The sequence below is a fragment of the Monopterus albus genome, unplaced genomic scaffold, assembly GCF_001952655.1.
Source record: "Monopterus albus unplaced genomic scaffold, M_albus_1.0 scaffold3.1, whole genome shotgun sequence".
NCBI classification, from domain to species: Eukaryota; Metazoa; Chordata; class Actinopteri; order Synbranchiformes; family Synbranchidae; genus Monopterus; species Monopterus albus.
The window spans coordinates 1,197,822-1,210,193 of NW_018127883.1; the positions used below are offsets into that span (position 1 = coordinate 1,197,822).

At 38.9% G+C, this 12,372-nt stretch overlaps 2 protein-coding genes across 6 annotated transcripts in view; one reads left to right on the forward strand and one right to left on the reverse strand.

The window, feature by feature from the left end:
- LOC109961350 (protein FAM196A-like) overlaps positions 1-8,506 on the forward strand; it is a 43,887-nt gene extending 35,381 nt beyond the window's left edge. For all 5 annotated transcript variants that reach the window (XM_020602094.1, XM_020602074.1, XM_020602084.1 and 2 more), the window contains 2 exons: positions 6,605-7,043; positions 7,163-8,506. In XM_020602094.1, coding sequence (XP_020457750.1) covers positions 6,605-6,788 — 184 coding nt within the window. In that variant the 3' untranslated portion in view covers positions 6,789-7,043; positions 7,163-8,506. The remainder of the gene's footprint in view (positions 1-6,604; positions 7,044-7,162) is intronic.
- A 287-nt stretch (positions 8,507-8,793) lies between these two features.
- Positions 8,794-12,128, reverse strand: LOC109960434 (indoleamine 2,3-dioxygenase 2-like). The gene is made up of 10 exons (XM_020600538.1): positions 11,785-12,128; positions 11,209-11,304; positions 10,943-11,062; positions 10,527-10,645; positions 10,330-10,344; positions 10,105-10,204; positions 9,870-9,987; positions 9,708-9,759; positions 9,345-9,493; positions 8,794-9,203 (listed from the first exon to the last, which is right to left on the reverse strand). The coding sequence occupies exons 1-10, from the start codon at positions 11,872-11,874 to the stop codon at positions 8,827-8,829; spliced, it is 1,236 nt and encodes a 411-aa protein (XP_020456194.1). The 5' UTR covers positions 11,875-12,128; the 3' UTR covers positions 8,794-8,826.
- Between the last annotated feature and the right edge of the window lie 244 nt (positions 12,129-12,372).

Sequence of the window (12,372 nt, forward strand, 5' to 3'; positions counted from 1 at the left end):
GTGTCTGTTTGGAAAACACTCTCAAGCCCAGAACATACCCTTTGGAATTTATCTAGGGTTTTCACAAGAGTCTGAGTAAACATAGTTTAGAAACCACCTAATCACAAATTGCGGATGTAAAATTTGCATCCTTTCTGAAAACATATGTTTATTGCGGTGAGCTTCTTCCCAACTTCTGCTTTATGCTTCCCTTTTTACACAGTAGAAATGAGAACATTCTTAACAGAAAGACAGCAAGGGCTCTCCAATCCTACTCTGCTGTCCTTTTGGATTATTGTAGATAGGTGGTATATATTTATAACACTCTGAATATTCTAAACTGACCTGGACAAATACCTGTGGAGATGTATTACTGCATAGGAAAAGATACAGCCTTGTCCAGCTGGCCCAGGTTGTGATATTAGACCAAAGAGGCCAAAGCAGAATTACTTCTTCATGTGACATCACTTGCAAAACAGATTTGTTTTTCAGTGTCATATGTATGAATTTCCCCATATTTACAAAGCAAAAATTCCCAAGTGGTTCAGGACTGTCATCCAAATCATATACAGTACAGATAATCTCTCTTTCAAACCAGGGTTTTTTTTAAATATGTTGCTGAAATCAAACAAATAAACAAGAAAATAAAATCATAATGTGTATATATAAAGGAACATTTTCATGCATACATACGTACACTACCATCCTCCTGCTGGGAACCTTCTTTGTTGCACCTGACCATATAATATCACCTATAAAGAAGTGTATTCTCTGATCTATCGCAAATCATTGCCATGTCTCCTTGGGCACCTTTCATCTACTGTAAGTTATGGACTGCTTTGCTCTAGCAGATATGTTTTACTTCACGTGCCTCAAAACAGCAGCTTTGGTCTGATGTCGACCTAGGTACAGTAATGTAGAAGCAAAAATTGACAAAATATCTTTCCAAGAACACAACAGGATAAGAGACAGAGTGCTATAGAGTGACATCTATTCTCACTCCCCAACACCAGTGCAAAACATAAAGGACCCGTGGACTATAGTCCATGAAACTGGAAACAGACTGAAGCAAAGTGGCCATCAGAAAATCAGATTCAACAGCCATGGACACTAAGACAAAATGGAGATCACCACTCTTTAGAATCAACTGAAAAACCAAGTCAGCAGGCAAAACCAGATCTCAGCAACACCAAATAATTGGACTGTAATCTACAAACAATGGCATGTGCCATCAGTAATAGCTTTAAGATTATTGCTTCTCTTATGACCTAGTGTGTGATCTAACTAAAAGGATTCTTCAAATCTTGTCATCTTGTCTGCTTACCCATCTGTGAAGGCTCTCCTTGTGGGACTAAATAAAGTTTTTAAACAGATGGACATAACCTTAATAGATCCAGGACACAGCTGTTAATCTACAACAGTACATCTAGCTGTTTATGACCACTCCTAAAGAAACAAGGCCAAGGTTAGTGATAAGAGAAGACAAACTGAAGATAAATTGTCACCCTCTTCCTATGTCTACTCAACAACCTGGCCACATGTCATCAAGTAGTCCAAATAAAAAACAAACAAATAGAGTCATAGCATTTCTTGCATCACTTTCCCAAATGCATTATCTCTCCCGAAGCATCTGAGCATCTCAGTTTCAAGGACTTCACTGAGCTACAAAATAAGAGAGGACAAGAGAAGTGAGACAGACAGCTCTCCTCAAAGCAGTAAACAACATCAGACTAGATTTGGAGACAGCACCATCGTCTATTTTGGTGCTTCTTGGTTTCATTCGGTACAGTTTAACCTCATCTCCTTAGAACAACTCTTAACTCAGGTCAACTGAAGACGATTTCAAGTCACAATACTGGAGTGTGTATGTATCGATTTGTGTCCCTATTGATCAAACAGACCTTTTCATTGATTTCTTTTTGAGTTTTGTCATTACTGTAAATAAGCATGACTCTCACTATAAGGGTATAAGCAGAGTGGATATGTAAGACTATTTAGAAATACAGCATACAGAAATACTTACTGCAGATAAATGGAGCAATGGAGTGCCATTGGATTTCACTGAACTGAGAGGCAAACTTTATAGATGTAACCATAATTTAATTTGTGCGACTGAAGCAAGGATCCCACTGCACAGAGCAGTAAAGAAAAGTCCTAAAGAATATAGCTGAGTTTCTCTTTTTTGTCTCACTGATCTTATTTTGATAAGATGAAGCGACTATGCTTAATTAACAATCTTTGAACAATTTTCTGATGGCAAAAGAAATGCCTTCAGTCTGCTGTTACTAAATCAAAGCATGTGCTATGGTAATAAAATCACAATGAAGTTGCACTTTGCAGAGTACTAACATGGTGGAAGATAATCATTTCATCTGTGCTCTGTATAATTAAATAGTTGTTTATTTCAGCTCATCCAATCCATTTCTAGCAGTCGCTGACTAGAGCGGAGCAGTAGTTGGCAAGCAGGGTAGTAACCTATCGCAGTCCTATCTATCTCTGTCAAAGCAATTGTCATAAATCTCTTAAATTCTGCAAGTAGTGCTGTTTAGTATTCTTCAGGTGCAAAAACCTTCCAAGATAAAATGATGTTTTTTGGGGGGAAAAAAATTATAATGAAAGCATTTTTTATTTTTTTGTCTCTGTTCTTTATACCAGATGTACTTTTTCTTGTTACATAAAACTACCTCATTTCTCAAACCAGTGTATGATCCCATCACCGGCATCCCTTGGACCTTGTTAATATAATAGTCTATTAATCCAGTGAGTTAAACTGCTTATAGGGCAGCAGTAATCGCCATGCTGGACAAATCACTTTGTGTGACATCTTGATGAGGAGGCCTCAGTGAGGTAAATTAAAACCAGCCAAGAACAGTTAGTTGGGACCAAAAGACCAATTACCCCTCCAAGGTTGACTGTTTGCAAGTGTGTGTTGCAGCTGTAGCCAAAATTATCAGCCCTTAATTTAAGAGCAGTCCAGCATCTCCTGTGTCAGATAAATTCATGACTGTTGCAGCTGTTCCACTCAGGTAGTTAAACTACAGTATGTGTCTTGTCCAGACTTCTGCTCTTCATTGACAGTCCCCACCCACCTTAAGTATACTGCAGAATTTCATTCATCACTGCAACAAATAGGACATGCATACAGTGAGTAGAAAAGAGGGTGAGAGAGGCTGACTGTATGGACAATAGGGGAATGACTATATTGATACTGCATCATGTCTGGAAGAAAAGGCCACATCACCCACTTTACAAAAAAACTGTTCTCTTCTAGTGGTATGTAGCAGTGCACATTGTAAGATTCTGGGTTGTATTTGCCCATGTTTTGGTCTTCTGGATTTCTGCTACAACCACTATATATAGAATTTTAAACAGCAGTGAAATATTCCAAAATAGCACCTTTTTGCAGAAAGTCCTAAATGCAAGAGGCTATTGTAGCTTATTATCAGTGTTGCATCATATAGACATTTAGCAAGTCTGCCAGCATAAAGAGCTTTTCTTTCCTTCTCCACATTCGTTTTGTTTCTTCTTCTTTTTTGAATGCAGACATCTCACCCTAGTTACCGATGGTACCATCCATCTCAACCTCCTAGGTTCACTTACCACAAGCAGAGAGAAATCTGCATGCTATCCCTGTACCTCCCTTTAAAAACTGTTTCTGGGACATTGCATATGATTTGTGGGCATCAGGAAACCACAATCAATATACCTCTCCCAAAACCTTTGGGAGAGGTGGGATGGCTATGAATGAAATGTTGTTTACATTAGAACAAAATGCTAAGGAGTAATAAATGGTACATTGCTGAGCAAGTAGCCCTGAGAAATATTGTAACCATGCATGCTGCTGAGTTGCTAGCAAGTTATTCATATTTCTTGCAATATTGTTTGACATGTGTAGTTCAAACTAGATTTATCAGAGCATCAGATGCAAATTGTTGTATGTGGCTTAGCACTGAGTCAAACTAGAGAAAATCAGAAAGCCCAGTTTATAAGAACATGTTCAGATCAAAGCATTAAAGGCTCTAATTCCCACCCTGCTTTGCTGAATAAATCTTTCACAATGTAGTGCTTCCACTTTGGAACTAACAATGACAATGAAACAATGCAACTGTAAAGCAATATAATGAGATGCAAGGAGATAATTAGCACTTGTATCCCATGCTGGGATGGAGGAGCTGTGGTTGTTTTGGTGAATAATTGTCAAGATTGCCTATTCTGTTTTGCTCTTAATAATGAGATTGGGTTTCTCTGTGTGTGTGTGTGTGTGTGTTTGTGTGTGTGTGTGTGTGTGTGTGTGTATGTGTGTGTGAAGTGAAAAACCATGTAACAGACAACAGCAATGGCTTTTATATTTGATATACTGTACATGATGGGGAAGAATTTCTGCATTTGATTTACATAGCTTGTGGGAAGTTTCTGCTTCAACTGTTCCTTTTGAGTGGTGGAAATAACTGTCACTCTCTGGTGATTTAATCTACTATGCCCCATCATGTAGTTCTGTGCTATAGGCCTGAAGCGCTCATCTTGTCAAGTGAAGGGTTTGAACTGTAAATGACCAAAAGGGAACTCACAGGAGGAGAAGCAACTTTTTGTTGAATGGTGCCCGTAGCAGAAAGAACAGAGAACAGAAGCGAGCAGGTACACACTGCTGAATGAACAGAGCATGCTGAACTAAAAAGACATTTCACAGCGGCGAAATCCCTCCCATCAGCAACAATCATTGAATGGTCCTTGGCACACCACGACCAGAGACAAACGGCTCACCACTGATCACAGCCACAGCTACTCATAGTGCATAGCTAAAGAGATGATTAATCTGCTTTACTGAATGCCCCAGAAAGCCTCCCTGTCTCCAGCTGCTTCAGTCTGTTTGGGTACAAAGATGATCTTAGATATAGGGCTTTTGTTTGTTTAAGCACCTGCTCCCCGGTGCCACTCGTACCATACATAGCTGCCTTTGGCTTACACTGAGTCATTTGTCTACAGCGTATAGTAATTGCAGCGATCTACCAAGTGATTAATTGCTTAATAATTGCTGAAGCTACTCAGTGTTTCACTTTGCTGCTGTGATTCTGCTCTGGTTTCTGTCAAGTCAACAATATTTAACAGCCCTTGTAAAAGATACAAAGATTTTAATATTAACCAGAAGATTCCAATAGAGAGAGAATCAAAGGGAAATGAAACAATGCATAATAGCAATAAAAGTAAGTTTTGAACAAGTTCAGAACATACTGCAAGAAGCATCAATTCTGCCAGCATAAAGGCCTCAATCTGTACTAAAAACGGAGTTTCTCATTTATCAGGGATTCAGAAGACCTGGACAAACTTTTACTTGAAGTGGAAGTTGTTTTTTTTATGTACAGAAGAAAATAAAGAACAAGCAAAGCACTATGCAACAAACCATGCTTAGAAATCCTTTTTTATAAGTAATGATTTTAAGTTTCAAGAAGCCAAAAACTCAGGCTGCTATGCATTTTTCACTTGCTTTAATCTAACATATTGATTCATTGGATGTCACAGCCTGCCAACCTACTGTACTACCCAGCCCTCCATCCCATTTCTTCCCTGAAGGCTGTTACAAAGCTCTGTTCGTAAAGTGACATAATGAATCCCGGAAACTGTCCTTACCCTTAAGATAAGTGTCAGTTAAGTGTAGCATATCTTTCAGCCAACTAATTACATTGCCCATCAAAGTGGCTATCCTGTCTGGCAGTTTGGTACTTTAAAGTCTGATTGTCTTCATGCAGACAATAAGTGGACTGCATGTTTGAACTTCACATGTCAGATGTCATCACTTTTGGCAGCTTCAGTTCTTCCTTTCCTCTAGTTTTTGAATGACACAAATAGTCACTGTTCAATACATAAAAAAATCAGGTAAGGTTTGGTGAGGACCATCGTTTTGGTTGGCTCATTGCAAATTATTCATTCTCTTTTAGTTCTACTATGATGCTTTCAAAATGTATTGAATATCTAAGGAATAAATACATTAACCGAGCACTACAGATCAATAGCAATAAAGTGAAAAGAGATGGCATATTAGTGCATTTATCCCTTGCTTGAATACTGGCAGTTAATCAGTGTGTGCTTGGCCACTCAATGGTTTCATTTAGATGGAATTAAGTCCCACATTTCTCCCAGGCCTGAGAGATTTAATCGAAGAGGGAGTTTGGTGGAGGAATGAAATCAGATGATGACCAGCCTGGGATTACACGGGCACATGTGGAAGTCTAATGTCAGTAGCAACACACATTCTGGCTCTTTTTTTCATGCAAATATAATCTATGCAGGAAAAGCCCTTGGACTCCCTGCATAAAAAATACAGAGATGTTGCAAAGGAACTCTATTACTCCAAGGAGTTTCTGAAATGGATATGTGCCACAAGAAATATGTGCTGCCAGGGTGTCTGTCAGTGGAGTTGAGCAATTTGCCTTCCTCCCAGCCTCCATCTGGACATCAGTGGATTATTAACTAATTTAAAAGCTGAGTTATAAATGTTATAGCCAAAAGACAACTACTAACTTTATAAACCTGTCAGTCAAGAAATGTGATCAAGTTCATAAACTCTAACTACATGTGAACTAAATAATGTAAATATTCCTAAATTCTACCTCATGTGTTTGTGCTGCAGTGTTGAGCTGGACTTCAAGCAGCAAGAGGACAAGCTCCAGCCCCTGATGAAGAGACTTTGCCCTCTGTATAGCCAACAATGCTCTGCTCTGCCTTACTCTAATGAAGTGTTCACATCCACCCCAAAATGCAAGTCCAAGACAGAGTCCAAAAAACATGCTCGTTGGAAACTCTGGTTCCTTTGAATAAAATTTGAAAGCTGTGGAAACAGCCTTTTTACTGGGCACATTATTACCCCTGTTATTCTCAAAATGAATGAAGGAATACTCAAAGGGACCATCCCTTGAGAACGGCTAACAACCGAAACCACTTCATTTGAGGTTTCTGAACTGAGACACATCAAGTCAGCTGAGAGACAGCAGAGACAAACATTTTTAAATGTGTCAAACCTTTTTCTGGCGTGGTGCTGGAGAGGACTGACACACACCTGCAAAAACTAGGTGAGCTTTGGAACACATTTTTGTACTGTACATATATTTTTAAGCCATGTAAAGTTGGGTGTTATTTATATACTGGTTAAATGCACTTCTCAATTTATATTTACCTTTTTTGATTGCAGCCTCCAATGCAATGCACTGGTGGTGTTTTTCTCCTCAGAGCATATTGCTTGGCAACGACAGGAAGCACTGTGTGGAGGGCTTTTTATGAGTGAAGCTGTATTCTTTGAATGGACATCAGCCCCACCTCCGGCAAAGCACAAACATTTGACTATTGAGAGAAACATGCGTAAAAGACTGAAAGACAGTAAAGTACATGACAGTATGTCACTGCTGTTCCTCAACCCTATCTGTTCTCTCCTCTTCTTGTTAACATCCTGCTCAATTGGTCTGCCTGACTGAACGTCTGCCTGCCTTTGTTAATAACTCCTATGTCCTCCCTCTCTTTGTAACTTGGTCCCTTTATTTCTCTCTTTCTACTTAGCTCATTGTGTGAACAACCAGCTAGCCAGCCTCCTTTCCCTCTGTTATCCTCTCCTCTTCCGTTGCCTACAATGACATATAATGTTCAAAGTCTATATTCTTTTTATCAGTGTTTTGTGAAATGGCATTTTAAAATACCCTATATATGTGTGGGCCCTTTCATTACTTCTAAGGCAGAGTATTTTCTATGATAACAAACTTTTTCCTTCTCTTTCAGCCCATTAAGAGCTTGCTGTGCCTCTCAATCACCCAGTGTGTTACAGCATAGCTCAGATGCAAAATCTGTTTTTAAGTTGGCTTGTTTCATGTCCAGTTAGTTTTTTTTGTGATATTGATTCATAATGTCATTCAACTGCAAGCCTCATCTTGTAAAATTGAACTTTTTTCTGCAAAAAACAATTACAGAGCACCAAACACCTGTCTACCAACACACACAAACAACTATGGTATGAACTTAAAAGAGTAGAAGGGCTATATACTGTAAAGTGCTAAAGGAATATGGTAGCAGTCTTACAACAGAGAAGACCTGTAGCCACCAGCTTTGGTTAAGTACAAACAAAACTTTTTAAAAGATGTTACATTAATTATGTAGCAATGACACTGAACTTGCATGTTGTTACAAAGCAGGTATTTACTGAATTTCATAACAGCAGGGCTTACTGTATGTAGATTATGGTACTGTTAAATGTCCAAGAAATGTCAGGAAGACACATACTGGCCTCTCATCTTCAGTTCATGGACTAGATTATATAATTCCTATCACCAATATCCATACAAAGATCTGTACCTTGAGAAAGTGCAATTTAGTGATTATGTGCAATATTATGCATTTTTCTACTGTTTCTACATCACAATTAAAACATTTTTAAATGAAGGTGAGTCAGCATGCTCCTATGTCTAAGTGCTGGCAGCACCAGTGCTGGGTGTAGTTACAGCCAGAGCTGTCCTGACTGTGTCAAACAGTTCATATTTTATATCTTTTGTGCTTTAGTGAAGCAGAGCTGGACCATGACCAGGGCTCAGCAGCAGTACAATCGAGCTCCCTCTCCCTTCTAATGTGATTAGGTCTCAATAGCAAAGAAGTGACACAACCTTCAAGTCGAGACTAGGAGGGGTGTAGGGGTTCCAGTCCAGCAAACTGAGTGATCTGATCCCACATTACGCTCTCTCACCTGATAACTATCACTGTGTTTGTCTTTTTCATTCTTTTTTTAATACACCATTTATAAATACAACTTCAGGGTTGTAGAGCATAAGAAGGTGTTGGATATTGCACATTGTACAATATACAGTATGGTATAAATTATGTTTCAGCTTCTCTTGATGCAGATGGCCTCTCTAAGATCAGTGCTTTTTGCGTTGTGTTACGAACATTCTTGAGGAAGACCATGAGGCTGGATCCGCCAGTCCCTGTTGTGTTCAGCGCAGTGCCCACACCTCTGAGGGGGCAGCCCATGTTGAGGGCACGGTTCCCAGGAACAGTGATGTATTTGGTCACAGTATTGAGGTGGTAGCTCCGTAATTCCACCAGGGCTGAGATACAGGAGTTGTAGGCCTGGCAGAGATCAGAGCTAGAGCAGGAGAGGATGAAGTGCCTCAGAAGAGGACGGGCAGACAGCATTTCTATCAGCTGACGATGGGCAGGAAGCATGTAATCCCTCATGCGTGTCAAGAAGGCTCCTAAACAGGGTTAATCAATGAAGAGAACTGAACAGAAACTGAAAAAAATAGCATTTTTGAAAACATTTTCTGCACAAGTAGACTGAGTCATTCATAAGAAGCATCAGAGGGGGTCAAGGATGCAAAAAAAAGCATCTTTACCTGTCTCTGCTTCATGTTGGATACACAGCAAAGCATCAAAGCACTGAATGGCGGAACTCTGTGCTGCACTGCCACCTGATAACAAAATGGGCTCATTGCTCACACCTTCATACAACAGCCCCCTTGGAAGCATGGGGTTGTCTCGCCACCTGAAACAGTTCAAACCACATGCATTTCAAGAAGTACATATAATACAATAAGAAGCACGTGGTACAATTTTATAAGCTACTCAGTTAAACAAAGCGTAACAAAAAGTGGCAACAGAGGGGATGTTTTAGAGTGAAAATGTGCACCAGATGAGTAAATTATTAAAAGCATTAATAACTTCAGTATGCAGGACATTGTAATAGCCCTTAAACTCACCCAGAGACAAAAATTCTCAATGTTCCATGAAATGCAGTTGGATCGACATGTTCTAGAAAGAGCACAACTTATTTTAATTGCCTTGAATTGTCTTCCCTTCATTAGAGGCACAGCATGGAAATTTATTAAATTCAGACTGAGCTAAGTTTAATGTATACTTACTATGCATGAGTATGAAAGTTTCCTTCATCTTCTTCAAAGACTGAGTTACTTTGATAAGACCTTTCTGCATGCCGACGAGGTCAGAGACTTTCATAGCATGCATCACCTCCAGAGTTCCCTGGTTAGAGTTGAAAGTTTAAAATCCATCACTAAGTGACAAGTAGCAAGGACACCCACAGTATATGGATGGGACACAAAAAGGAAGGAACACACGGTAGCAGCACCCACTACTAACCATAATGCCAGAACTTGCAGCCATCTCGACCAGCAATGACACAATGAAAAATCCCCGGCAGCTTTCACCACCAGGGAAGGAAAATATCAAGTCCATGTTCCTAGTTTAGAAATTGATATTATGAAAGTACCATACAATGTATATGAGTACAAGATCACATGAGTATGAGACTATTGCAGTCATGTGAAGATGTAGAAGTGAATGATGTGTTTTCCTTGTACTCACCCAATTTCCATATCCCTAAAATGAAAATGAAAATGAAAATGAGTGTTATCAGTGGAGACAACAATACCAATTGTAGCTATCTTTCTAAGTGAGTGACTGCAGGTTAAACATTTTATTCTAAGGTTACTGCTATAAAATGGAGGGTATGTGGACTAAGGACTAAGTCAAGATATGAAATAAGGCAACAAAATACTCACCCTGTGGGATTCCTTAATTTCCAGTTGGCTAAAACAGAATCTGCATAAGTTAGGATGGGTGGAAGTCCAAGCCTGTGAGATATCTGCCAGTAGGGCAAGGCCAAGGTTTTTGGGAGAATCTGCCAAACAACCATAATGGTTAACTTCCAATCCAGTGCTGCCTTGTTGAGTCACCCCACCCCCACTACCACTTCTTTTCATTTTAGTGCCCTTCTTTGCATCAACATTTCAATTAGCAAAACTAATAACGTTCCAATCAGCTATACTTTTTAGTGTTTAGTACATATTCACAAAGGTGAGCATGTTAACAAGATAGATAAAGATGGTGAACATCATTGTGCCTAAGTATAGTGTGTAGCATTAATTTCAAGATCAACGTTGATCGAAATACATAATTTAGCTCTATAGTGTTTTACCTGAGCAGGTGCATGTTGACCTTCCTGCCATACATAACCCATGCTGATGAACCCCAGTGCTAGATGAGCCAGCCTGAGCTCCCGATGACCGCTCAGGAAATGAGGACTCAAGACTGGCATCTGGATTGTGACAAATAAAGTATACATTTTCTGTTTTTATAATTCCATTTTCAGGAACAGCAAATTAAACTGTATGTCCACATTTACTTGCACAGATTCTCAACTTTGATTGCACTTAATATTACAAAGACTTTGCTCATTCTCACCTTATGAACCAGATCCCGTAGTTTGCGTGACTCTATCAGATGTGTGAGATTATTTGCCAGATCCATCCACACCCTATAATAGTCTGGAAGGGTAGTCTAGACAATATAAGATTTTTTTTAAGAGTGTAATCAGTAACATAATCAGGTCATGCCTGCCATGGTGCCTGACCTACATGTCAGACTATGACTGGTGTTATCCATCAGTGAAAGAAGAAGCAACAGAAACCTGAAAAAATTTGCCAAGCAGAAATCAGTGGATGCCCAGATGGTCACTATATAAACAGACAAGTAGGCTTATCGCCAATATAATTTTATAATCAATGTCAGTGCTGGGTTACCTTTTCAAATCAATTACAGGTTGTTTACTCATTTTCCATAGTATAAACTGTAAAAATATATGTACTAAATTATTTCTACTAAATGTCTCAAAAAAACATGACAGGAATATCCAAATTTGGTATTTTACATGTTTTAAAATCTTTAATGTACAGTAGTGGTCAATGAGCTGACACAGTCATGCAAGGTTCAATAATAACTTAACTGTAAATGAAATGAAAAGATGACAATTAAACTTACCAGTGGCTCTTCAAGTAGAAATCCAAGCTCCTCAGAAATATCAAATGCATCAAAGTCTGCTTGAAGTGTTTCTTTGCTATTTGTCTCCATATGCTCTGCTAAGTTCCTGGTTACAGTAGGGATGACAAGAGAATCACTTTGTGGGTCTGACAAAGGTATCAGTTGTTTAAACTTGTTGAGCCTGTTTTTACTACTTATGCCACATCCCTTTTTATTGCACACCCTCCACAGCAAAAAGCCAATCAGATTTCTTCTACTGTGGAGTCAACAGGGCGAATCGAAAAATCCGTTTTGTCCAGTGCCATGTGCAATATAAAAATAACTTCCTATTTTTGGCAGCTGGTGAAAAAAATTAAATACAATAGCAAATGACAAATAACAGAAAGTATTAAGATTGTTATGGCGCACATTTTGTTAAATAAACTAGTAGAATATCATGTTTGTGTTCATCTTTGTGATAATTATACAATATGTTAGTGTAGTACTGAGACAAATACCAAAGGATCCAGTCATACACACAACTGGAATTTATTATTTTGCTTGCACTTCTTGAAAACCACTGACAGATTTTTATTCCATTAAAACAAG

Excerpts from the sequence above, each read along its gene's own strand:
- LOC109960434 (XM_020600538.1), bottom strand. The coding sequence starts at position 11,874 with ATGGAGACAAATAGCAAAGAAACACTTCAAGCAGACTTTGATGCATTT. Across the intron at positions 9,760-9,869 it reads AACTTTCATACTCATGCATA|AACATGTCGATCCAACTGCA; the intron begins GTAAGTATACAT and ends TGCTCTTTCTAG. Across the intron at positions 9,204-9,344 it reads CCAACATGAAGCAGAGACAG|GAGCCTTCTTGACACGCATG; the intron begins GTAAAGATGCTT and ends AACCCTGTTTAG.